The sequence below is a fragment of the Prionailurus bengalensis genome, chromosome A2 (assembly GCF_016509475.1).
Source record: "Prionailurus bengalensis isolate Pbe53 chromosome A2, Fcat_Pben_1.1_paternal_pri, whole genome shotgun sequence".
NCBI lineage: Eukaryota > Metazoa > Chordata > Mammalia > Carnivora > Felidae > Prionailurus > Prionailurus bengalensis.
In genome coordinates, this window is record NC_057348.1 from 947666 (window position 1) to 974028 (window position 26363).

At 65.0% G+C, this 26363-nt stretch overlaps 1 protein-coding gene across 13 annotated transcripts in view; it reads right to left on the reverse strand.

Annotated features, from left to right (window-relative positions):
* Window positions 1-400: 400 nt before the first annotated feature.
* Window positions 401-26363, reverse strand: part of TCF3 (transcription factor 3) — a 31475-nt gene continuing 5512 nt past the window's right edge. Inside the window, exons 3-20 of one of the 13 annotated variants that reach the window (XM_043590156.1) lie at window positions 26245-26317; window positions 15213-15286; window positions 14937-15015; window positions 13130-13197; window positions 11832-11961; window positions 11211-11260; window positions 9974-10076; window positions 9778-9884; window positions 9561-9693; window positions 9188-9246; window positions 9003-9081; window positions 8122-8195; window positions 7611-7769; window positions 7397-7520; window positions 4037-4172; window positions 3637-3872; window positions 1011-1199; window positions 401-965 (exon numbers count right to left, since the gene is read on the reverse strand). In XM_043590156.1, coding sequence (XP_043446091.1) covers window positions 1057-1199; window positions 3637-3872; window positions 4037-4172; window positions 7397-7520; window positions 7611-7769; window positions 8122-8195; window positions 9003-9081; window positions 9188-9246; window positions 9561-9693; window positions 9778-9884; window positions 9974-10076; window positions 11211-11260; window positions 11832-11961; window positions 13130-13197; window positions 14937-15015; window positions 15213-15286; window positions 26245-26317 — 1827 coding nt within the window. In that variant the 3' untranslated portion in view covers window positions 401-965; window positions 1011-1056. Of the gene's footprint in view, window positions 966-1010; window positions 1200-1365; window positions 1587-3636; window positions 3873-4036; window positions 4173-7396; window positions 7521-7610; window positions 7770-8121; window positions 8196-9002; window positions 9082-9187; window positions 9247-9560; window positions 9694-9777; window positions 9885-9973; window positions 10077-11210; window positions 11261-11831; window positions 11962-13129; window positions 13198-14936; window positions 15016-15212; window positions 15287-26244; window positions 26318-26363 lie in introns of those variants that run through there. The other 12 variants (XR_006298656.1, XR_006298658.1, XR_006298657.1 and 9 more) reach the window with 12 other exon arrangements.

The window sequence follows — 26363 nt, forward strand, 5'->3', positions numbered from 1 at the left end:
GGGAGGCCCTTGTAGCACCGGGCTCAGCGGTATGGTCCCTGTGCCCAGAACACAGGTCCCAATAACATCCAAGTCGGGGAGGCCTGCAGACTGGGAGGGCAGCTTGTGGGGTCCCGGGGAGGGACACGGGGCCCCGCAGGCCGTGGGGAAGCGCCTGGGGACCAAGCTGCTTTCAGGGGCTCCTAGGCAGTCCTCATGGGAGGATCACTGCCTCCCTGCAGACACCACCCGCTTCCAGAGGGAGGGGAGAGGCCCGCCCACCACTTCACAGTCTCTTCAAACCAAGGGAACCACCTAGACTCTTAAACACCAGCTGGGAGAGCAGCAGCTGGGAGACACTTTGTGCCGGACAGCTCCCAGGGTTTGGGGGGGGGGGGGGGGAACCTCAGGTTTACAGTGGTCTTTTCAATACACTTTTAATAATCTGTTGATCGTGAAATGCAACGCTCAGCTCTAGAATCAGCAGCAGAAATAGCAAGAGACATGAGACTTTTATACAAAAAATTTGTTGCTTACAAAACATATGCAAAAAAGCTTAAAAAAAAAAGATCAAAGGCATCCTTGTTGCTAATTTCCTAATACATTAAAAAAAAAAAAATCTCCTAACTAACGTCCTTTGTTTTCCTTAAGAAAAGAGTCAGGCGTAGGCACGTTCGCCGGCTCGTCCAGAACCGGCCGGTCTGTGCAGCTTCCGCGTCCGGCGAGCGGCAGGTTCGGACTCCCCCGCGTTTTAGACTTAAGGCATTTTTTGTCTCTTCTGACAAAGTGTGTATCTTGCTCACTTTCTGGTTTTGTTTACAAATAAAAAACAAAACAAAACTGCCCCTTTGGGCCGGGCCTGGGCTGCAGTTTCAGGATCCATCAGGTAAGTCCCCAGGTGTCAAGGCCGTGAGACCCGGGGGTGGGGGGCTCAAGGCCGGGGAGGGGCGCCCCCACCCCTGCCCCTCCCCCCGGGGCGGTGCCGGCTCAATGCCAACCACAGGCGCGCACGCGCACGGGGCGTGGGCCGGTCACTCGTCCCGTCTGTCCCGCACTCTGTCCCGCGCGGCGCCCCTCTCACATGTGCCCGCCGGGGTTGTGGGGCTCACTCAGGCCCGGGTGGGCCGCCGAAAGCACCATCTGGGGGTCTCCGACCACGCCCGACACCTTCTCCTCTTCTCTGCGCTTCAAGCAGGCCGCTTTGGGGTTCAGGTTACGCTCTGGGGGAGGGAGAACAACGTGGGAGAGCGTCCCCTCCCGAGAGAGAGCGAGCGAGCGAGCGAGCGGGCGCTGGAGGAGGGGGCGGGGGAGCGGAGCGACTGGAGCCGGGGCGGGGGGCGGGGCGTGGCGGGGGCGGGGCCGCCCGGCCGGGAGCCTACCTCGCACCTGCTGCTCCAGGCCCAGAATGACCTGCACGGCCTGCTGCAGGATGAGCAGCTTGGTCTGCGCCTTGTCCGACTTGAGGTGCATCTGGCACATGCGCCCCAGCTCCCGGAAGGCCTCGTTAATGTCGCGCACGCGCACGCCGCTCCCGCGCGTTATTGGCCATGCGCCTCTCCCGGTCCCTCAGGTCTTTCTCCTCCAGGGACAGCACCTCCTCCGTACTGCTGGGTCACAGCACCGGGGCCTCTGTTAGTTACGGGTGGGGCGTGCAGGCAGGCACGTGCTGATGTGTGCGCGCGTGCGTGCTTGTGTGTGTGTGTATGTGAGCACGTGCGTGCTCACGCCCACGAGAACGTGCTCATTTGTGTGCACAGGGCGCACACTCCTGGAGCGGAGACCCTGGGCGTGTGCCTGTCTCTGTGCCCACCCTTAGGGCCGGCTGTAGGCAAGGCTGTGTGTGTGTGTGTGTGTGGTTCCTTGCAAAGGAGACCGACGTGTGACTGTTCCCAGAGAGGGGAGGTAGGGCCTGGGGTTCCCATCTGGGGATCTGTGGGGTGCAGGAGGGCATCCCTTGCCCTCTGCCCATTCCACATGCCCAAGGACTGGCCGGGAAGGCAGGGGAGGAGACCCGGGCCAGGAGGATCCCGGAATGATCTTCCCTGGCCAGAGCAGGCTAGGAGTGCTAGGCCTGAGCTGACCGGACCAGCGTGGGTGGGAGAGGCAGAGGAGACTCTGGCTCAGCAGGCAAAGGCCTGATCCCCACCTCCTGCCCACACTGGACTCTGGCCACCCCGAGAGCTGGATGTGGCGTGGCCACAGGCGCCCTGTCCGCAGGCCCCGACTCTGGGCTGGGAGGGTGGGCTCCCTGGGCCTTCTGCTCTCCCCACTACCGCGAACAGCCCCACCTGGCCAAGCAGTGGCTCCGAGTTCCCGAGCACCTGCTGTGGACCGGGACACACTCACACGTGACTCTGGAGATCAGACAGACACCTGCCTGCTGGGTCCAAACCCTGGCTCAAGCCCTACAAACTATGTAGCCATGCGGTTCTGCCCAAGGGACGTCACTCCGTGCCCTTGTCAGTGGGGTGGGGGCACATCGCACTTGGGACACTGCCACGCTTGGTCCCGCGGAACATGAAACAGACACGGCGAAGGCCCGGCTGTGGTGTGCGCCCAAGACGCGGAGGAGCAGCCCGGGCACCTGCATCTGGGCAGCTCCCTGCTGCCCTGTCCTGCTCCTGTGCTGGGGCGCTGCTGCCCTGCCCCCGCCCACCTGCCCTGGGCCTGAGCGGATCCTGCCGGGTGGCGGCGGCGGCGGCGGCCCCCGGAGCCCAGGACAAGCGCGCAGACCAAACTGACAGGCCTGAGGCTGGCACACCCCTTGGTCTCCTTTCTTCCCTCAAGTCCCGACTGGGGGCTTCGGGGGAGGAAAGACCCCCAAGGTCGCCGCCCTGCCATCCGGGGCTTGGGCAGCAAGTGCGAGGTAAGGAGGGGCTGCCGTGGAAGCAAAGGGTCGGGTGGGCGGAGATTGGGGGGGGGAGGGGCGAGAGGCAGAGAGCAGAGAGCTGGCGCGGGGAACACGGCGGGGGGGTGCCCACACCACCATGGAAACACGGAAACCTCAGAGCTGAGGGCACAGCAGGCCGGGTGGGCTAGGGCCCCAGCTCCGGTCCAAGCGACAGCACTGCAGGAAAGAAAGGGTTAACGGGCGCGCGGGAACAGGAGGCGTTAAGGAAGCAGCTGAGATGGGGAGCCAAGTCCCACGGGGGTCTTTCTGGATCCACACACAAAGCCCTGGGAAACGGGGTGCGGGGACCCCCACCTGTAGATGGGGTCTGACGGGCTGACAAGGCCCCAGAATGTGTCTTCTGGGAGCGACAGTGACCTTTGCCCTGGGGCACAGGGGCCTCAGCCAGAGAGCTACAGGCTTCCCAAGAGGGGGAAGGGCTGGGGTGGGCGGGGATCCCTGGGCTCCAGGGACGCAAGTCAAAGCTGCAGTGTCCGGGCCTGCAGGGCTAGGGGTCCGAGGACGGTCCTCCTGTGCCACAGGGGACCCCGGAGCCAGGCTAGGCGGCCCTGGTCAATAGGGGGGACAGCGACTGGGGGGGGGGGGAGGTCACAGCAAGGCAGGACGGTGGCTGCAGGGGGAGGTCACAGCAGGGCAGGACGGTGGCTGCAGGAGAGGGACAGTCACAGCAGGGGAGGCTGGCTCCAGGAAGTGGGGGGAGAGCGAGGACAGCAGCGGCGGGGGAGGGGAGCGGCGCCCCCACTGACCTCGCACCTGCTGCTCCAGGTTCAGGATGACCGACACGGCCTGGTGCAGGATGAGCAGTTTGGTCTGGGGCTTCTCACTGTTGAGGTGCAGCTGGCACATGCGCCCCAGCTCCTTAAAAGCCTCATTGATGTCTCGGACCCGCAGCCGCTCCCGAGCGTTATTGGCCACCCGGCGCTCCTTCTCCCGCTCAGCCTTCTGCTCTGGGGGGAGAAGGTCGTCCTCGTCCTCGTCCGGGCTACGGGGGGGAGGGGGGGGCCCGGGGGCCAGAGGGAGACAGTGAGGCGGGGGGGCAGGCGGGGGCCCGCCGACGGCCTCGCGGTGTGGGCGCCGTGTGCGTGTGCGCGTGCGTGCGTGCGTGCGTCCTGCGGGGCGGGGCGGGGGCTGAGGGAGGGCTGGCACCTGGTCCGAGTCCGGGGGGGCTTCAACTCCTTCTTCTCCTCTTCCGAGTTGTCAGCCACTGAGGCGTCCTCCTCGTCCTCCTTCTCCTCCCGTTTGATCTCACCGGTACCCGAGACGGCACTGGCGCGCCCGAGTCCTAAGACGGGCCTGGGGTTAGGGTCCGGGGCGCCTCCAGGGCCACTTGACCGATCCCTTCTGCCCCCCCCCCCCCCCCCCCCGTGTGAGCTGTAGTGAGCTCTCCTGGGAGAGGCAGGCCTTTGTTCGCAACAACAACAACAACAACAACAACAACAAAAACCAAAAACCCAAAACTCCCCCCAACAAAACCCAATGAAACAGCAATAACAAAAAAACAAAAAACACACCCAGAATCAGGTCCCTCCCTCACGCCACAGTCATCAGTTCCAGACAGACCAAGGTCTGGTGGGAGAGGGGATGCTCGACAACCTTTAGAAGAAAATGCGTGGAGACCCTGCTATGACTTAGAGGTGGGGGAACTAGTCCCTGAAATACTAAAAGAGCTACTCTCAAACGAAAAAAGAAATTGCTAAACTCAACTATGTCCATTGAGAATTTCTGATTACCGGGATACCATACCAAAAAAACAAGAAAATATGCCACAAGCAATACTTGTCACGTATAAATCGGTGAAGGCTTGGGCTCCATAATATGTAAACAGCTCCTACAAACCAATAAAAGGACCAGCGGCTCAACAGGAAAACAGGGAGGGTTCCCAGTGGGCAATTCATATACAAGGAAGCGGCCATGGCACCACACCACGAAACTGAGAAAATGCAAATCAGGATCCGGTAAGCCATTAAATCGGCGGACTCGGCAGGACCTAACAATTTGGAAGGACTGCCCGTGGGAGGGAAGTTGGCAGGGCCAGTTTGGAAAATAATCTGGAATTATCGGGAGGGTACATGCAACCCCCGATCCCCACAACCTGGAATCACACTCAAGAAACTCTTGGGCACAAGCTTCGGAATGCGGCAGAAAGCATCGCATGACAGCAGAGTGTGAAACAATGTAACGGTCTACACCGGCAGCAAGGTGGCCCTCCCAGCCAGTGCATCATGCCAGCAGGGTGCCAATTTCACAAAGCCCAACACCGCACGATGAAATCTAGGCTTTGGGGTGCCTGGGTGTCTCAGTCGGCTAAGCGTCCGTCTTCAGCTCGGGTTATGATCTCTTGGTTCATGCGACTGAGCCCCGTGTCAGGCTCTGTGCTGACAGCTTGGAGCCTGGAGCCTGCTTGGGATCCTCTCCCTCTCTCTGACCCTCCCCCGAAAAATCAACAAATTAAAAAAAAAAAAAAAAACCACACACAGGATTTAAAGGCACACAGCAATGTTGAACTTGGAGCTCTGCAACAGGTGAACTGGGAGGGCAGGGCCAGGTGGGGGGGGAGGGGAGGACTCGGGGATACAAGATTCAGCTCATGGAATCCCCCCAACACACCACGGACATTGGGGCATCCTGGGCACTGTGAGGGGTCAAGCAGCATCCCTGCCCCCCCCAACTCAGTGCTAGGAGCTCCCCAGTTGTGATGACCACACACGTCCCAGATACCATCCAGTGTCCCCTGAGACCCTCGGCATAGAGTGATAAAAACCAAGACATGCAGAGGGGGCGCCTGGGGGGGGCTCAGTCGGTTAGGCGTCGACTTCGGCTCAGGTCACGATCTCACGGTTTGTGAGTTTGAGCCCCACGTCGGGCTCTGTGCCGACAGCTCGGAGCCTGGAGCTGCTTGGGATTCGGTGTCTGCCTCTCTCTGCCCCTCCCCCACTCATGCTCTCTCAAAAAGGGATAAACCAAAAAAAGAGAGAGAGACAGAGAGAAGCTGCCCTGACGTGGGCTGCGTGGCCAGCTCCCGGGGGCTCCAGACAGCAGGTGGCACTATCGTTACCCACATCCTGTTACCGTGTGATGTGGCCTTTTCCACAAGGTGGGCACGTGATGTGTGCACTGCCCAGCAGGCCGGCCCCTGTCTGGACCTCGGTTTCCCCCACCACAGTGGAGCCAGCATCAGCATGGCACGTGGGGGGGGGGGGGGGGGGCGTCGCCCTCCCTCCCCCCCCAGGGAGGCCTCCGGCCACAGCGGGAACGATGCCTACTGGCCACGGGCCTCCCTCCAGCCGCGTTCAAGGCAGTCACCTCCTCGGTCCTTTCCCTGCAAAGTTCACACCCCACGGCCGCCGGCCACGACCCTGACCCCACGTTGTCCTGCTTGTGGTCCTCATCTCAGGAACCTGTGGAACAGTCGCCCCACCCCCCACCCCCAGCCCTGAACTCCACCAAACGCCGAGGAGGCCTGGACCCCACTCTGAACTCCAGACCCGAATCCCACCACCAACCCCGCATCTGAAATCCTGTGGCCTCTGTGCCTTCTGAATACCTGGAACTCGCCACCGCGCACCGCCCCCCCCCCCCCCCCCCCCCCCCCCCCCCCCCCCCCCCCCCCCCGCCCCAGGCCCAGCACAGTCCCCTCCAGCCTGGATTTCAGGTGCCACACGGGTCTGTTCTCCTTGCTGCCACCAGAGGGCACCCGTGAGCACCGCGTCTGGCAGGTCCCTGCCCTTCCCACAGCCATCTAGGGCTCTCCTGGTGCCACGGGGTTAAAGCCCAGTCCTCCCCCAAGACCCTGTGAGACTTGCCTGGTCCCCTCCCTGACCTCACTCTCTCCTTGCCCGCCCTCCCCTTTCTCCCCCTCACTCAGCACAGGGCTCCTCCTCACTATTTCTTCAACACACCAACACACCCCAGGGCCTTTGCACACGCCTCACTCAAGTACCTGTCAACTTTTGCTCCCGCCTATCTCGGCTCAAACGTCACAATCTCACACCCCTTCCTCCTCACTTTTGCCCCTTTCCTTTTGCATCGAGTCCACTGTTGACCTTCCCCACTCCAGTGTCACCCCTGCAGGGACAGGCTTTTTTGTTTAATTCTCAGTTCACCCCCCAGCGCCGAGAAGAGCCCCAGACGCACAGCGGACGCTGAATGTGTATGTGCCCGTGCCGGGAACCCCCAATGAGCGAACGTGAGGACATCAGGCTCCACCTCCCTGAAGGAAGGAACAGACAGGCTGACCTTGCTGGCCTCCTGAAGGGCCTCCCAGTGCAAGGTGTGGGGGATGCTGTGTATGGTGGGGGCCCCACCCCGGGGCCTGGCAGAGAGCAGACCCCTGGCCTAGCCCTAGCCTGGCGGCTCTCAGCAACTCTGCCACCGTTTTCCAGAAGACGAACCCCATTCAGGGGCACACTGCCCGCTGACCGGGCCTCGCACAGGACGTCAGGGCACAGCTGACCCCAAGGCCCCGGCCACCCCTTCCACCGTCCCAGCCGGGACGCGGAGGCTTACCACTGTAGGAGTCTGGTGGCCGAGAGAGGTCGGGGAGGGGGCCGGGCTGGCTGGGGAGGGCTACGTGGCTGTGCGTGAGGTTGCCGCCGCCTGTGGGCGTGTCTTCCGAGTGGCCGCCTCCCACCTACAGGCAGGGGAGACGGCTGGTCGGTCGGCCGGCCCACCTTGCCCCCCCACCCCCGTCCCCCTCAGCCCGCCCTCGGACAGCACTCACCAGGCTGGCGTGTCGCCCACCCAGGGGCAAGATGGGGCCGGGGAAGCCGGAGGCCAGGGCCCCATGGCCAGGCAGCAGCCCGTGACCATCAGCTGCCGTGCCCACCGCGTGACTGCGCAGCACGTGGATGGCCTCGTCCAGGCGGTCCTCTACCTTGTTCTGGAAGGGGGTGTTGGGGAGCTGGTGAAGGGCCCAGACGTGGGGACCCTGCACGGTTCTACTCCACCGGCCGGGAGGCCACAAGCACGGTCCACCAGCTTTCTTCCTCCCGCCCCACGAATCCACCATCACCGGGGCGTCTGTCCTATAAATTCCGCTGGTCACGGGAGACCGAACGGCCCTCCCGGGACATGGTTTCGAAGTCACAGAAGTCGGTCACAGCAGACACGCTGAGCCGCCCTCACGGGCGACCCCTCTATCCCAGGAACAGGTATCCCTACCGATGTCACACCTACGAGGACCATGCCCCCCCCCTCCCCCCCCCCCAGGAAGGCTGGGGCAGGAGGCTCACCAGGCTGTGACGACCCCCATCGTAGCTGGGCGATAAGGCACCGGGGGCTCCTGTTCGGGTCCACTGAGACGTCCCTGGAAGGGATGGGTGGTGCATCAACGGGGGCACCCGTGGCTCGGTGCGTAACCAGCCGGATGGGAGCCGGAGGGAGACAGCGGGTGGGGAGGGGGCCAAGGGGACGGTCACGCCCGGGCCGGCCACCCGGGGACCCTGATGCCCGCAAGGCCAGTCTAAGGGCCAAGTTGGGAATTTCGCTCCGGTGGGGAGGCCAGGCGGGGCTCCCAGGAACCCACCGTCTCCGAGACCCACACCCCGCCTCCCACGAGGAAGGCAGCCTGGCGGCACACGTGGGAGGAGTCTCAGAAGCCAGAGCAGGGCAGTGGTTGACCCCGGGCCCCTGCACGGGCCGAGGTGAGGCAAGGGCCCCTGGGGCTCCCTGCCGCACAGGTGAGGGCCTACGGGGTTTCTAACAAAACCACTCGACCTCCCCGAAACTTCACAACGAGCTGATGCCCGGGTAGGTCTTCCTGGGAACAGGGGGACCCATCCCCCCCCTCGGCAGGGTCAAGCAAAGGGTCGCGCAACTGGGGCCTAACTGTCATCCAGGAGGTGGACGGACACCAACACGTGCGTGACCCAGAGTCCGGCTGCGGGTCTCCGCCTGCCACTCTGGCGGGTGGACCCCGTGCCCTGGCCCTGCGAGATCCCATCTGCCCCTCACGGCTCACACAGCGCGGACTGGCTCAGAGATCACCTCTCTGTCCCAGAGAGACAGCCTCTCTGGGATGCCCACGGGAACACGAGCTCTGGGGCAGGTGGCCCAGCCAGGGCCGGGGTACCGGATGTAGCCCCCCCTCCCCTCCCCAGCACCGCACACAGACCTGCCAGGCCCTGAGGGGAGCCCACGGGGGTCGAGGGGCTGGAGGAGAAGTTATTGCTCGAGTGATCCGGGGAGTAGATCTGCGACAGGGAGGAGAGATGGGGCCACCCGCCGCGTGGTCAGGGGCAGGCTCGGGCTCCCGGCTCGCCGGCCCCGCCTCGCCCGCCACCCCGTCCCACGCCTCACCGAGGCCAATGCCTTCCCGAGGGCGTCCCCAGAGCTGCCGGCCGACGTCCCGCGGGAGCCTGGGGGTGGAGAGGCGAAGCCCCACGTCAGGGACGCGGCGGCCCTGGCACCCAGCCGGCCCCACGCCCGGCTGACGGGGAGCCCCCGTGCGCTTGGTCCTTCCGTGCCCGACACAGGTGCCCTCGCCCGGCACCGGGCAGCCCGGCCTGGGTCTGGGTTCTGGCCTGGCGTCCCGCCACCCGCCTCCACGGAGACTCTGACGCAAAGCAAAGCGGGACCCGCCCTTCCAGAAGCCGTTGTAACCCTAACCCTAACCCAACGGCGGACACAGAGGGCGGGACTGGGAGAGGGAGGCGGCAGGACGAAGCCCTACCCAGGAGGCCGTCGGTCCCGCTGACAGGGGGCGTGTGGCTGGGGGCGCTGCCGTAGGCGGCCGCGGGGGCCAAGGAGAAGGTGGGCACCGCTGGCAGCCGTCCGTTCACCTCCGCTCCATGCAGCTGGTAGCCCTGGGGGCGGGTCAGGCGGGGTCAGGCGGGGTCAGGCGGGGCGCCCCCTCCCCCCCAGCCCCCCACCACCCAGGCTGTACTCACCATGCGCTCGTGTGGCTGCAGGCTGCCGAAGCCTCCGCCCAGCACGGGCCCGAAGCCCGCCTGGCCCGGGGGATTCCAGAGCTCGGCCGCAGGCTGCAGGCTGCCATCTGCTGGGGCGGGGGGGGCGGCAGACGGTGAGGCGGTGGGGGGGGGGGCCCGGCCCGGCCCCAGCCCCCTCAGGCGAGCCCCCACGTACCTGCCGTGTAGAAGGGGGTAGGGTAGGTGCCGCCGGGGGTCTTGGCGGTTGGGTAGGCGGCGGTGTCCCTGCCGTAGTCGTCACCTGAGCTGGACGGGTACACCTGTGGGCAGGCGGGCGCGGTCAGGTGGGGGGGAGGACAGCCCACCCCTCTGTGCGGCTGACCTTCCCCAGCACTGGAGGCTCTGGTGGCGCCCTTACTCCTCTAGTTCCTCCCCTCCCCACCTCCTGTCCCCCCCCCGCCCCCCCAAGTTCCAGGCTCTGGCACCTGAGGTCTTTGCAGACGGGACCCCCTGCCGAGAACGTCCCCCCCCCCCCCCCGCCAGTCCGGAAGATGCTCTCGGTCCATCAGAGCAGAACCTGGCTGTGATCCCCCAGCCCTTCCTTCTTCCTCAGCCCCCTGCACCGGAGCCCCCCCAAGGCCGCAGCCCTGATCACAGACGACGTGGGGGCCTCGGAGGCGGGGCCCTGGACTAACACCCGGCCCTTGGTTCCAGAGCGCCAAGAAGGCAAAGAAGCCCTAGGGTCGTGCTGACATCGGAGGGACACCGCTTGAGGCGGAGGCCAGGCTGGCAGGAAAGCCCCGGGTCGGCTGGGAACGCCCGCCCTGGCCCTGGAGCGGAAGTGGGGTCAGTGCCGGTGGGGTGGGCCGGGCCGAGTCAGGCTCAGGGGGCTCTCAGCTCTGATGTCCCAGGAAACCGGGGCGGGGGCTCAGATGGGGAAAGCGGGGGTTGAGGTCTCAAAGGAGCTTGACCCACACCTCCCAGCTGCAGACCAGAGCGCCAACCCTGCGACCCTGACCCCGGGGTCTGGTGCAACCTGCGTCGGCCTACGGGGGCTGTGCCCAGCCTGGGGGGCCCAGGGGCTCCCGGACGCCGGTGCAGGAGCCAGACACCCCAGCAGATTGCCGTTTCTTCCAGGGAGTCCGTTGCCAGAGCGTGGCCCCCTGCCAATCGCCAGGCGGCAGGGCGGGGACTCTCTGACCTGGGCCCCCAGGGTGCCCCCGAGACCCCATCACACTCAACCCAAGGTGCCTTGCCCACAAGTGCCACGTGGCTCTTACAGGAGGAATCCAAGCTAGACCCGAGAAACAATGTCCAGGATTCCTGCATACCAGCTGTCACAGCTACGACCTCCAGCCTGGGGGCTATCCCCTCCCCCCCCGATGATGTGCGGTGGACCCCCAGAGGGACGACCCTGAGCCCGGGAACATGGCACGTGGGACCCTGCGACTCACCGAAGACGGGAGACCTGGCGGCACCTTCCGGACCTTCTTGGGCTGTGTGTCTGTCAGGAGCAAGGTCGGGGGTCCTCAGGGCGCCTCCTGCCCCCACCATGTGCCCAGGTCTCTGCTCCGTCCCTCCCTGCCACCGTCCTGGCTCCCGCCCTTGCAAACTCGCCTACTGCCCAACTCAGGGACCCAAAATCTCTACGTGCAGGGCTCATGCGGCCACTCGGGCACACAAACCACTGGGACAGCGTGAGCCACCACACACGTGGCCCAGCCGAGGAGGAACCGGGCAGCGCCCTGCTTCTGGAAACCGGGTCCTCCTCACGGCCGACTCAGTGCCCGGAGTCTTGCATCTTTGGGTCTCGTGGGTCCTGCCGCCATTTAAAGCGTCCCCAAGCACGGTGCCGCGGTGCGGGCCGGTGTCCCCAAGCGTGACAAGGCCACGATGTGGCGGCAGGGAAAACCCGCACCGGGCGGGTCACGGGGCTGCTGCTGGCCCAGAGCCGAGTGCCGAAGGACCAGGAGGAGACCCTGCACGAGGCATGCCCGGGCAGACGCTCCCAACGCGGGGCCCGAACGCACCCGCGCAGCGGTGGGGGGGGGGGGGGGGGCGGGGTCCCCACTCACCCAGTCCGCTCTCCGCGGCTCTCCGCCGAGGGTGGCCGGCGTAGGAGTAATACTGGGAGCCGCCCTTGGTGCCCGAAGGGGACAGTGGCCCCGGGCTGCTGAGGGCCAGCTCGCTGGGCAGGAAGCCAGCCTGGGGGGAACGAGAGGGAGAGGTCATCGTGGGGCGCCGGGCCGGCATCTGGCCCCGCTGCTCGGAGCCGCCCGAGGGGTGCCGGCGGCCCTCAGCGGAGCCCCTTCCTGCCCTGCTCAGCACGGTCCCCTCCCGACACCGGTCCCGTTTCTCTGATCTGAGATGTGAGCGACCGTAAGCCTCAGGCTCTTTCCCAAGAGGATAGAAAGAAAAGCCGCCAGCAAACCGCGGCCCTTCTAGGACGCCGGGCGTCGAAGCGTCAGAGAAACCTGGTGGCTTCACTCTGCGCGTTGTTTTTTTAAAGGTACCCGGCTTCGGCTTCGTTTTGCGTGTGTTAATTTGAAACAGACTTCCTTTCCTCAAGGGCAGAAACGACCAGGGTTCAAGCCGGTTCCGCAGCTCAGGTGAGCGGCCGCTCCACGCCTCACCCTTCCTGTCTATACGGCGGGCACTCTGGCTGCGCCCACAGCGCACGGGGCCCAGCGGCCGGCTGGCCCTCAACAGCTGCACCCGCTACCGCTCCTGAGGGGACACGGCACGCGGACAGGTGGCACCAACCGGGACAAGGCCCGGCCGCACCGAGCTGGAAGAGTCCCAGGCCGGGGGCCACACTGGGACACGGGGGCTGGTCATTGCCGCCCTGCCTCTCAGCTAGGTCAGCGTGGTGGGGCTTTCGCCTGCGCCGGGGGCTCCCCGGGAGGCTGTGGGAGACCCAGGGCCAGCCTGAGAGGCGGGGGGGGCGTGGAGGGCGGGTTGCAGGCCGGCCTCAGCGTCCCCGCCCGCGACCTGGGGGTGGCACATGTCTCTCAGACCCTCCAGCCATGCACGGTGACCCCCGAAACCATTGTTGCCCTATAGACTAACTACCCCAGGTCGGGGAGCCACGGGACAGGGGCCGCGGCCTCCCCGGCACCCCCTCGCCCGGTCCACACCCAGCCTGCCGGCCTCCCGGAGTCTGGCCGTACTGCAGCCGACCGGCTCTCGGCTCAACCAGGGAACCTCCTGCAGAGGAGAAGAGGTCCGTGACGCGTCTGCTTAGTCACAGCCCCGGGGCGGGGGTGGGGTGGGGTGGGGGGTGGAGGCGGTGGGGCGGACGCGTGACGGCAGCCCCCTGCTCCACTCTCCAGAGCAGCGGACCCAGCAGAGGGGCCCTGGCCCCAGACCTCACCTGACTCAGGCCGCCAACACCCGCATCTCTCCCGAAGGCAGTGTATGCGCTCCGCTCGCTGCCCTTGCCTGGAAGAGAAAAGACTCACTGGGAGCTGACCCCGGGGACGGCGCGTCCCAACGGCTGACCCACCGCCAGGCACGTGCCTGCACACAGCAGTCACTGGATCAGCGCGCAACACCAACAGGGCTTTGGAGGAACCCTGGTCCCCCCGTCAGGCTCGGGGACGAGCAGAGGTCTGGACAGACGCTGTCCCAAGATGACCTGCAGAGGATTTGGCGAACCGCTGGGGGCCCCCGCATGTGCTGCCCCCGAGGGGGGACGGCAGGGATCTGCACTCGGCCTCCGTTTTCTCCATTCACGGTCCCGAGGCATCCACTCCGCAGAGTGCTGGGCTCCCAGGGGACAGGCCGGGGTCCCGTGCAACCGCGAGGTTCAGCACCAGGGCCCTGGGCTCCACCCAAGCTCCCGAAGCGCGTGTGGCGGCCCCTGTGTGGGCAGGCAAGGCCCGGACCTGTGGGGACGCAGCCTGCCCGTCAGTACCAATGTCAACGGAGGCCCGGACCTACCACTGACCTGGCCTCGCGGAGGCAGAGGCCCAGGCTGATCAGGACCCGAGCCCCTTAAAGCTGATTCAGGCTGAAGCTGGGCGCTGGTGACGACTGAGTGGAGACCATAACCTGCCTTGACGTGAGTGAGGGATTCAAGCGCTCAGCCGACTACTGGATTTCCTCTCAAGCTACAGGAGAACGTTCCCCAGTTCCTCTACACAGCACTGCAATCTCAGCCCCGCTCCCGGAGCAGGTGCTGCTGGGGGGATGCCCCACGGGCTATGTCCCCAGTCCCACCTCCCCAAGACCCAAGAGGCCAGAGGGGGTCTGTCCCGGTCCCGGGAGTGAACGGTGGTGCCCTGGCTCCCGTGCCCCCGGGGTCAGCAGGGCAACAAGGCCACGGCTCTGGGCTCGGCCCAGGAGGACGGCTTCCCTCCCAGACTCTCAGCTCCCCTGCAACAGGAGCGGGTTGGGGTCCGGGCCCTGCGTACAGCAGGCACCAAACAGGGGCTTCCTGGGAGGCAGGACGAGGCTGGAGAGGCGCGGCCACGAGCCCCGCGGGCCCAGAGAAGGGACCTAAAGCCGTGCGCTGGGCCCGCACATCAGGGTGGGAGGACCGCGGCCTCACTGCGGAGCTGGACCAGGCTGACAGCGACAGCATGAAGCCCAGGGCGGCCTGGGTGCCACGTGCTGGGCCTGGGACACAGCTGGGCTCTGGGCCCTGGTGACCAGGCCTGGCCGTGGGAAACTGCCCACGTCAGGAAGAAGCGGGAGGAAGGAACAGGCAGAAGGGAACCGGCGTCCCGGCAGGTGCACAGGCCACCCGAGGCCACGTGCTGGGCCAGCCTCCACCCTCCCGGTCTGGGAAACGGGCAGACTCCCGCCGCACAGCGTGTCCTCGGACACTGCCCCCCACTCCCTCCACAGGCGCCGCGCACCCTGTCGTGGGGACGTGCACGGCCACCCGTCCACCCAGGCCCCGCGGGTCCCAGGGGCCGGTACGGAGGGCTTCTGTGAGCATCCCAATCCCACAGTCGGGACACCGAGGGGACAGTACCCCCCTGGGTCCCAGCGGGGAGGGACCACCTCCGTGAGTTGCCAGGACCCCCGAGCCCATTCTCCCGTGGGCACCAGGCCATAACCACCTGCGTCCTCTGCTCCAGGAGAGCCCCCTGCAGCACGGTGCCTGGAGTGTGCCGGCCACACCCGGGGGCCACACTCGAGCACGGGGGGAGGGGACCGTGTGGCACACTCACCCGCGAGCCCAGGTCCCAGGAATGTGGACGGAGACAGGCTGTCGTGGGGCTCAGGGAAGTGCGCGCCTTCGCCATAGGCCTGTGGAGAGACACGCGGGCATGAGGGGAAGCAGGCGGCTGGTGAGTGCCCGACTTGGGACTTGAACCCACGTGTCTGAGCCCAAAGCCGCGGGAGACCAGGCTGGCACGTGACCTCGCCGTGAGCCTCAGTTTCCCATATGCTCCCCACGCTGGAGAGGAGAAAGCCAGGTCTCAGGCCTCACAGAGGTTCCTTACCCGGCTGGGGTCAAAGGGGGGGCTGTTCTGGTCGCCGGTGCCCCAGGAGCCCGAGCCGGGTCGGTCCTCGAGACCTGCAGGGCAAGAGGAGAGAGTCAGGGTCCCCGTCGCCGCCGCTCGACTCTAAACGTGGCTTTGGTCCCCACCGCCTCAGGGACAAGCCCTCATTCGACTCGGCAGGTCTTCTGGGCCCTTCCTGATCCAGCCTGGGCCGAAGCCCATCTGGCCCCACCAACCCCAGCGCTGCCCCTATTTAAACTGCTGACGGGACGCCTGGCCGGCTCAGTTGGTCGAGCGTCTGAATCTGGATTTGGGCTCAGGTCGTGACCTTATGGTCCCGGGATCAAACCCGCCGTCGGGCCCTGAGCTGAGCACGGAGCCTGCTTGGGATTCTCTCTCTCTCTCTGCCCCTCTACTGCACCCGTGTGCACATACGTGTGCTTTCTCTTAAAAATAAAATCTTAAAAGACGAAACAACTGCCCCTGGTGGGAAGCGCCCCCGACATCCCGGCAACTAGCATCCCTTAAGACCCACAGTTCAGCCTAATTCTACCAGCTACCTCTGCTGGCAAACTCCTACCCGTCCGTCAAGGCCCCAGCCACTATGCCCGCCCCGGGCAGGGCCCTCACTCTCAGAGCCTCCTCCCTCCAGCCCCTAGTTTCTCCCTCTGGCCCAGCCCTGACCCCAAGGGACCGGGGCCTCTGCATCAGGCTTAGTCCCTCCTGACCCTGAAGAAAGGTTCACGAGGACGTCAGTGAACGGGTGAAGAGTGACAGATAACCTCTGATCTCAGGCAAGCGGGAGGCTCTCCCTTCCCACCACTGACAATTCGGGGGGGGGGGGGGGGGGGCGGTTCCTCGGTGGAAACAACAGCACGGCCGCAACCGACTGCCTTCCAGACATAGGCCGGCAGCCCCTTAAGGGTGGAGTGGACCCCGGTTAGGTCCGGGCAGAGACAAGGGGCTGCTGCCAGCCCGGTGGACCCCCGAGGCCGACGGCGCAGGGGAGTTAGCCAGAGAGGCAGAGGGCCTGGGTCTGTAGCGGTGGGGTGGGGTGGGGTGGGGTGGGGTGGGGTGGGGTGGGGCGGGGAGGGACCCTTATCTCCCCTAACACTCCCAGGCACCACCCGGTAGGCACAGACCCTTAAGGACCGGGGCTCTGAAGCTCACTGCCTGACAAACACATACAGAGAAGCCTGGGGGCCCCCAGACCGGCCCCAGGGCCACTCTTTCCACGTGCCTCAGTCTCCCTCCTGTGTAAACAGGAGGAGTACGAACAGACCCTCCTCCACAGGACCCGAGTCAGGCTGGAGGGTGACGGGGTGGAGGTTTGTGCCCAGGCCCTAAGTCTCAGCCAGGAGAGCCACCTCAGTGGCCCCGGGACCCGACACAGCTGGGCTTTGGGGGAGGCTGCAGGAACCCCAGCCCGGATCCTTCCGCCAGCCCACCCAGCCTCCCGCGCTCGTCTTGACCAGAAACTCCTTTCAAATTTCACCCCATTGCGGTGCCTTTGTGTTAATCGTCTCTCCCCAAGCTGGTGTTTAATTGCTGTTGGATTTGCATAATTGTGCATATTAATCCCTCAGCCTAATGAATATTCATATAGGCCACATACGTTTTATTTTCTAATCAAAAAATCCCAACGCGATTGCAGTGGGGGGCTGCCTTAGCTGGGGTGGGGGTGGGGGCACACCCACAGGGGCTCCCGCGGTCCGGGGGTCTACCCAGCGTTTGCCACCAGGTTTGAGGGTCTGTCCCTGAGGTCCCGGACCCCCACCTGGGCTCTGGGAACAGAGCGGCCGGTGAGGCAGGGCGACCTGGGGCAGAGTGCCAGCAGCCCGAGCCTCAGTCTCCTTCTGCACCCAACTTGCCTGTTACCCACCCCTTCTGGAGCAGCCCCCCACCCGCCGGGGCATCCACAACGTGCCCCTGGAGGCAGCAGACCCCGCAACAGTGAGCAGGGAGGCCACATCCGAGACCACAGCAGACCACGTCGAAGGAAACAGCCTCGGCACCCACAGCCCAGCCCCCGCGAAGCCCGGCAGCCTGAGGGGCACCCCAGGACCCGTTGCCCAGGGACTTGCACCCACAGAGCCCATGAGCTCTGGGCAGAGGTAACGGGTGTTGTTCTGTCCCTTCTGGAAAAACCCCTCATGGGCCGCTGGCCTCCCCTCTTCTGACGGTGACAAAACCGGGGACGGCCCCTCCCTCCCCCACTGCACGTGATTAATCATACACTTTAATAATCATCATGAATATTCATAACACCCCTCGTTCGTGTTCTAATTAAAACGTACTAATAGAATAAAATGCTGCTGTCAGACTGCAATTTTTTTTACGCCTTTTTTCTTTTCGGCTGCACGGGGCCAAGAGGCTGCCTCAGACTAGAGCAGGAGCGGGATGGGACAGAGCTGAGGGTAGGGGTGCCCCGCCAGGGCCACGTCTCGGGCCTGAAGTGCCACTTAACCTGCCTGGGCTGCTCTGAGGGCAGGGGACCGGAAGCGCTGGGGGGGCGGGGGGGGGGGGGCGGGGCGTGGTGGGCCCTTGGCAGACCCTGGTCCCCACCTGGCGACACGGGGCGGCAACGCTGGTTGGGACCCAGTGGCCCACGGCATGTGCTGGATTCCCCAGAAACTGGGGTGGCATCCTGCAACCCAGGGACCCCCACAAACCCCTTCTGCCTGCTTTTGGTAAATAAAGTTTTACTGACACGTGACCACGCCTGTTTGTTCCTGCAAAGACAGAACAGATTAGCTGCTGGCCCTTTATGGAGAAGCTCAGCCAACCCCAGCAGGAAGGAAGATTCCTGAAGCTGGTTACTCTGTGCAAAGAAGCCTGACCCACAGATGTCGGGACCGGGCGCGAGGCTGGGGCGTGGGGCAGGCAAGACCCAGGTGGTCGTCAGCCCAGCTCAGGTGCCCGGGGGGGGGGGGCGCTCAGTCAGTCAGGCATCCAACTTGGGCTCAGATCGCGATCTCATGGTTCCTGAGTTTGAGCCCCGTGTCGGGCTCTGCGATGTCAGCACAGAGCCTGCTTAGGACCCTCTCTCTCCCTCTCTCTCTCTGCCCCTCCCCTGCTTGTGCTCGCTCTCAGATTAAATGAACTTAAAAAAAAAAGACGCCTTAAGAACCACCACTTGGCAGACGCTCGGGAAACTCGCCCTCTCCAGCTCCCCAGGCGGCCGGTGCACGCTGGGCCCGTCAGCCCCCCTGGGGCCCTTCTGTCTCACCATCAAAATCTTCCCAAACCGGGGGCTCGTCGGGCAGCACCGAGGGGCTCGTGTGGGGGCAAAACCGACACCAATTTGGACTTGGAGACTGGGGCCGTGCGCTCCCACGAGCCAGGGGAGGCCTCTCTTCCTGGGATTTTGGGGGCTAACCCTTCAATTCCTGTGTCACCCTGGAGCTGGAGAAAAGCTGCGAGGGGCCCAGTGGGCCGAGCCCTGAACCCAGGCTCACTTGGCCTCCGCGTTCCCGGCCCTCCGCTTCGTCCTCTGCCCTGTTCGTTTGCAGGAACACTTGGTTTTCTGGGCTGCGTGGTTTCACATTTCAGCAAGGTCTCCAGGGCTGGTCACGACCGGAGGCCACCTAACGCCCCCCACCCCCTGCTGTTTTCTGGAAAGGAGGAGACACGGCGTGGAAAACAGCAGCAGCAGGAGAGCCCAGCGGCGTGCACACCCCAGGCACTGACGTTCCCCCCAGAGGCACCAGGTTCCGCGCGGCTGGGGGCAGGTGCCCCGAGTGGGGGCAGGAAAGCGGGGCCCCTGCTCTGCTCACAACCCGTGAGCAAGCAGATCGGAGACAGACAGGCAATTGAGGCCACGCCCCACCCTTTCCAAGACCAGGAGGACCCCAAGCCAGGGGCTCTGCCCCCCCCCCCCCTGCCCCCGGCCCCAGCAGCCCGCAGCCCTCCTGTGGATCCCACTCGTATGTGATGCACGGGGAAACGGGGCCCCCCGCTGCAGAAACTGGGCCCCCCGTGGATTTCAGACCCGTGACCGACTCCTAACGGAAAGACCCTCGTCCTGCTTCAGGCTCAAGGGGGACCCATGGGGCATCCGAGTGTGGGGACGGGAGAACCTCCCCAACCTGGGGCCCCCGTGCGGGAAACGGACACAAAACAGAGACACGCGTGGAACACGGAAGAAAGACCAAGGTTCCGGAAGATCCGCGACGTCAGCAACAGCCACGAGGCCTCAAGGGAAGGCCCGGAGCTGGCGCGGCTCGCGGAGACGAGGTTTCAGGGAGACAGAAAGCCCGCAAAGCGGCAGCGGCGGGAAGGACGCCGCGGGAGGGCAGGAGGGACGGGGCTCGGGGACCATGCACGGAGGGACGGGGCGGGAGACCCACGCCCACAGAGCTGGCCTTCCGCGACACCGGACTCCGAGGCGCAGCCGACCAAGCATTCCTGGGCCCGGACCCCGAGGGCTCGCGGACGACCCCAAACGGGACGGGGACGAGCACCGCACACGCGGTCCTGGGCGCAGAAGACGGGCCAGGGCGGCCCCAGAGACGTGGGCGCGGGTGGCAGTCAGCCAGGCGAACCCGCGCGAAGGCAGCGGCCGCCTCCCGGCCTCGCGGGTGGGGAGCGGGGGCATGAAGAGCCCAAGCGGCAGGGTCGGCGCCCCGACGGCCGGGCAGCCCCACAGGACAGGGCGTCCGGTTTCCCCGCTGGGAACGGGAGCTTTGCCGCGGTATTACAAACCCTGGAAGAGCCACCCGCGGGGCCGCAGACGGCGCGACCTCCCAGAGCCAATTCCAGAAGGCACACGCCCGCCAGGAGCACGGCAAGGAGGGAGCGCAGGGCGGACGCGCCGCGCAGAGGCACCCGGGGGGGTCGGGACGCGCGTGGGGCAGCCTGGCTCCAAGGCGCCTTCCCGGAGGATGGGCCGGATCGCCCACGAAAACCCCGCAGAGGGAGTTCCACGGGCCGTGCCTAACGGCGGCCGGCACGCACACGGGCCCGACCCACGGACGCCGGAGAAGCCGGCGCCGTGCCTGGTCCCGGACGCGACACGCGTGGAAACCGCGATCGGGCTGCGCGTCACACCTCTAGGCCGCGAACGACGACAGAGCAGCCGCCGTGGCAACAACAGGAGGCTCCGGCCACACCCGGCACAGCACCGGCCGCCTCGCCTTAGGCAGTCGCGGAGCGAACACCCGCTCCCTGCCTGGAAGCCGGAGGTCTCCACGGGAGCCTGACGCCACGAGCACCTCCTCCAGACAAACGACAGGTGGGTCTAAGAAGTAACGAGACATGCGTTTCGGTGGCCAGCGGAACGAACCGCACACACGGCGAGCGGGGGAGGGGAAGAAGTCCGGGGGAGAGGAGCAGTCTGACGGCAGAACCAAGACCGGAGGAAAGCGAACACGACGAGAGAGGAGGCAGCTTAACCGAGGACCAAGAACGAGAAGGAAAACCAAGCAGGCTGGGAACCAAGATGGGGCCTGCCCGCTCACACGCCGCGACCCGTGGCCGCGCAGCTCCTGGAAGGCTAACGCACTAGCCTCCTTCAAACGTGTCCGAAGTGAGATCTTCTCCCGAGAAAACGCCACAGTTGACAGGAGGCAGGGACACAACCTCAACAGGCCCATCGCTGCAGGACCGAATGTGGCTCGAGAAAGCATCCAAGGCAAAGAGGGCGGGGGGTGGTTCCCCAGCGCCCGCGGTCCCGCCCGTCGGAGACTGTTCCCGAGCCGGGTCCAGGCACGGGCCCCACGCACCTCGGGGACGAGGGCAAAGCGAGGCACGTCCCAGGGGAGAAAAAGGGCCGAGGACAGTGCCAGGACATGGCAGAGGAAGACCGCCGAGGGCCGGACCACGACGCCCGGACCACGCTCACGGATGGCCACGTGTGACCAGAAGGCAACGCCCCGAGACTGATAAACACACACACACGTGCACACGCGGGAAGATCTATCTCAGAGCCACAGCCCGCATCAGACCCGGCCCCGCCGACGAGCCGACAGCAGGCGCCGGAGGATGGCCCCGCTGCACCCAGAAAACGGAACCCAGGCAAAACGCGAATCGTTAAGGGGTGTCGACCCGGTAGAAGCAAACCACACGGAAACCTGTCCGACACCTCGACGACCCTCAGCGGAGGAGCAGGGGCGGGAAAACCAAAAGCACACAAGAACCCACCGCCCCAAGCTTCAGCTCCCAAGGCTTATTCTCTTCTCTTAACGTTTTATTCACTTTACGCTTGAGAGAGACCGCACGCGCGCACAAGCGGGACGGGGCAGAGAGAGAGGGAGTCACAGACTCGGAAGCGGGCTCCAGGCTCCGAGCCGTCAGCCCAGAGCCCGACGCGGGGCTCGAACTCCCGGACCGCGAGATCGTGACCTGGCCGAAGTCGGACGCTTAACCGACTGCGCCACCCAGGCGCCCCCAAACTTTTTTTTTAATGTTTATTTTTGAGAGAGAGAGAGAGAGAGACCGGGGGAGGGGCAGAGAGAGAGGGAGACACAGAATCCAAAGCAGGCTCCAGGCTCCGAGCAGTCAGCCCAGAGCCCGACGCGGGGCTCGAACTCACGGACCGCGAGATCGTGACCTGAGCCGAAGTCGGACGCTCAACCGACTGAGCCCCCCCAGGCGAACCTCCAAGGTTTATTCTTAAAGCCCTAAGGGTCAACACAAGAAACCTACACGGACGGGGAAGGAACCCGGGAACCAGTGCTGTGGAGACAGCTCCTCCCAGAGTCCCCATGAGTTTCACAGGGTGGGGTGGGAGCGGGCGCGAAGGGATTGTTCCCGAGAGTCTGCGGAGGCACAGCTGAGGGGGGACCGGGGCACCCCGGCCACAGACAGTTCACGGCTGCCCCGCCCCCGAGGACGCGCCCCCCCAACCACCCTGAGGCGTCCTGGGCCCGAGTCTCCCGCTGACGCACAGCACGCTTCTCTCCGCTTGATCCGTCCTGGCGAGCGGTCCTTCCCCCGAGCACGACTCCGGCCGTGCCCGCGAGTCCACCCCACCTGCGGGTTTGAGTGCCGGCTTTAACCCAACGGGCAGGTTAGAAGGAATTCCAGCCTTTCCGAGCGGCCGGACCTTTTCTACCCTCCGGCCTCTTGTCTCCTTCTCGTTTCACTGCCCTGCTGCCACAGAACACGGCCTGTGCTCCCGTCTTTCCTTCCCGTTCGTCAGATGTTGCGCTGTGACCGGCACGTGGTCAATCTTCATAAAGGGGGCGTGGTCCGGATGTCCCGGGCCCGGCCCTTCGAGGGCACGTGCTTCCACCAAGGACAGGCCCTCCTCGGAACTAGCCGGAAGCTCTTATGTGCCCTCTGCCAGCCTCTCCATCAGTGGCCCAGGCCCAGGGCCGGGGCCGGGACCAGGACCAGGACCAGGACCAGGACCAGGGCTGCGGGGGGCGGTTGTCATGAGCAGTCCCAAAGGTGAGCCCACGTGTGCACACGGCTGGGAACCTAGATCACTAACCGCCCACTTTCGCGTGTCTGCTCCACCCAGGACGGCCAGAAGCTTTCCTGCCCTCCTCCAGCGTTCCCACACACTCCTCTGCCTGACCCAGCAAGGAGCAGGCGCCTCCACGACCCTCACGTCTGCACTGCTGAATGGACCGTGTCACCTAAGGATTTTTCAGAAGTGGCACCCAGGGTAGGACCCGCAAACGAACGAGATCCGACAACGTAAAAATAACTGTAAAACACCAAAACGTGCTAAAACTCTCCACCGTTAGCGAGCTATAATTAAGAAAAAAGCTGCAGCCCCGGTCACACGAGACTGACGTCCTTCCTACGTAAAGAACTCTCGCAAATCACACAAGCAGCACAGGGCAGGGCTAAAGGAAGCTGCCAAGAGGCAGCGCTGGGTGGTTTCTCGGGACGGTTAATACACTTGGAGTTTCATCTTCCCTGTGAGGGCTCGCGCAGGGTCCAGGCTTTGCGCCTGGAGCGTAGTACGCAAAAACCACCGAAGGCTGTCGTCACCAACACGTGTCATCGCTGCCGGCGTCCCGCTGGTCGGGCAACAACACAGAAGGAAGTGATGCGGCCGGCAACTTGGACGGGTCTCCGGGGAATCCCGCTCGGCCAAAAAAAAAGCCAATCTCAGAAGGTTCCGTGCCGTACGGTTTCGCATACGCGACGTTCTCAACGTGACAAAACCATGAGCCGGATGATGGTAAGTCAGCTGTCGCCAGTGCAGTGGGGACAGGCGGTGGGTCAACGGGCCACACGTGGGGTGAGGCGCACAGGACCCCCCCGCACACCTGTGCAGACACGCGCGTGCACAGCACAGGAGACCGGACGACTCCGTGCGGTACCGAGGTCAGCTCCCGCACCACGGACGAGGCCGCCGCGGGGGGAGAGGGCTGCACTCGACCTCCGGGACAGGTCTTCGCAAGCTCCTGTCCATCGACGAGGACTTCAAAACAGATGATCGATTCCCGAAAGGGCTCAAGACAGTAACGGAAAATTCATCAAGAACTCGCGGCCAACACACTTTTGAAAAGTCGGCCAGCCAACCGTCTTTAATCACGTAAACGCCCACTGAAACGGCGGATTCCTGGTCGCCTACCAGGCCGGAGAGCTTTGAGGACAGTGCCGGCTGAGCGCAGGGCCCCGGACGGACGTTCTCGCCGGGAGCTCACCAGGGACACCTTTGGCAGCCAGTGCTGGCGCAGCCCTCGCCGGGACCTGGTGCGCAGCGTCTGTCTGAGTGCCGGAGACCTACCCTGAGCGCGTGTTCTGTCCCCAAGCGCGCAAAGCAGCAAGCCAGGGAAGCCACGCGGGAACGAGCTGTCCCCTGCCCGGCAGCAAGCACTTCCTGACGCCCCGCGCAGCCGGGCCCCCCGTTTCTGGCGCCAGAGAGCTCTCGCCCCAGGCCTTCCCGCAAGGGGGCCAACCCAAGTATTCGCCCTTTCGGCGTTTTCCCACCCGGATGCTAACCAGAAAATTCCACCTCCGGTAGGCTGTCTCCACTTCCCTCTTTTTTCCGAAACAAAGACCGCGGACGGACCCCCAAACACGGCTGCCGCCGGACTCCGCAACCACTCAGCTTCGACCTGAGCCACGTTCACAGGCCTCCCACCAGGCCGGCACCACGGACCGCTTGCCACACCAGGACGAGGCGGCAGGACCGGAAGGGGCACGGGGCCGGCGCGCCACCAGCCACTGGCAGCCCCTGCAAGCACACACCCGGGCCCCCCGCTCCCGACAGAGGGGGACCCGCCCCTCTCCCGGGCCTCCAGCGCCAGCAGGGAGAAGCCTCGGTGGGGGCCGGCCCCTGCCTCCGGCTCCCCGGTCCCCCCGGTCCCGGGCCCAGAGGGTCCCAAGACACACCCCCATCCCTGTTTACAAAGCACTCACGCCCACAAGCTCACTGAATCATCTGGCCACAGGCAGATGTCCTTTTACAGATGAGGAAACTGAGGCTCAGTCATGCCGCCCACCACAGGTGACACAGCACGTCCTGTGCCTGGGGCGGCAGTGAGGAGCGGCCCTGAAGCTCGGGTCTTGGGGCTCCCCGTCCCACGCCCTGGTGCCCGCTGAAGCGAGGGCTCGGGCCGGAACAACCACACGACATCCATCCAGGGCGGGGCGGGGGGGGGGGCGAGGGGGAGGAGACGGGGCAAGACCATCCCCGTCCAAAGTGGTCGGGGCAGGGCCAGAGGGCAGGCCAGCCTGGAGGCGCCCCTCGGCTTCGGGGACTCGGAGCTGCTGTCCAAGGGGACACTGAAGAGAAAAGGCAGCGGGGGCAGCGGCCTGGGGGAGGGGAAGGACGAGGGCACGAGCCTGTGCCGTGCACCTCCTCCCAGGAGGCCCCCAGGGCCTGACCGTGTACCCCCAGCAGAGAAAGGGTAGCACGCCGGCTCCCGGGTGAGGTTTCTAGGGGGTGGGGGCGGGATGGCCTGTGGGGACTTCCGTATCCCAGAGAGGACTCTGTCCAGCCCTGCAGCCACTTCCTCAGGCAGAGGGGAAGGCCAGCACCGGCGGGGGATGGGAGGACACAGCACGATGTCCCTCCCTTCATTGGGGGGAGTGGGGGGAGGCTGAGCACAAACCACCCTTGAAAACCCCCTCCTCCAGCCAAAGCACACGGGATGCCCCGACGGAATTCACGGACGACTCCGAGAAAGAATCTTCTATTCCAAATCCCAGAGTCACAGAAAGACACGGTCCCGATCCTGAGACCCCAGAAAGATGGCCAAGTTTCCCAAGTCCTCTCATCTCCCTGAAGGGCTCCCCCAAATCCCACCAAACAGGGTAGACTCCTCAACGTGCACAAGGCATCAGTCTCTGCCCAGAGCCCTCCACGGCTCCCACCTCCTAGGCAAAAGCCCAAGTCCTCCCGGAGACCCCAAAGGCCTTGAACAACCTGCACCAGCCCCTTCTCTCTTCCTCTAACACGTCAACCCAGATCCTGCCCCAGGACCTTTGCAAGAGCTGTACCCTCTGCCTTGAACCCTTTGGTCTCCACTCAAACATCACCTCCTTAGAGACTGTCCCCGACCACCTTGGCTTTGAGACAGTCTCCTCCCTGACGCCTCCTGTGTGTTCCTTGAGCAGAAAAGAACCGTCTGTCCCTCCCCCCAACCACGTCAGGGGCCTTCAGTGCCCGGGGAGGGTAACCCATTCATCCAGGTTTGCCAAAGACCTAGTTTGAATGCTCAAAATCCCCAATCCCGGGAACACCCCTGGGTCCTCGGCAGGATGGCTGGTCACCCCAGTGTCAGATCCTGTATACGAGAGACTCGTAACACAACCTTGGAAAAAAAACAGCCAGAAGCTGGGCCTTTCTCCGGACTCACAAGGTGAGCAAGAGTTAGCACAACCTAGATTCCGTGTCTCGTCTCTTCTGGACCTCAGTTTCCCCCTTCAACTGGAGACCCAAGGCCCGCTGGGGCCACGGGGACCTGGGAGGCTCCAGTCCTCACCTCACGTGTGCCCCACTGTAACACAGGCCCCCCACCCCCAGCGGCCCGCCCCCAAACACCTCCTCCTCTGGTTCTGAGTCTGAGAGTGCCTCTGGTCCCGCACCCCCGCCCTGTGCCGCCCCGAGGCAGCGGAGTCCTACCTGAGGCTCCAAACTGGGCACCAGCCAGGGGGGTGGGCCGGCCCTTGCCGTTGGCCCCTGGCAACGGGAACATCTGTGGGGAGAGAGAGAGAAGTGAGCGTGGGGGCTGGGCCGTCCAC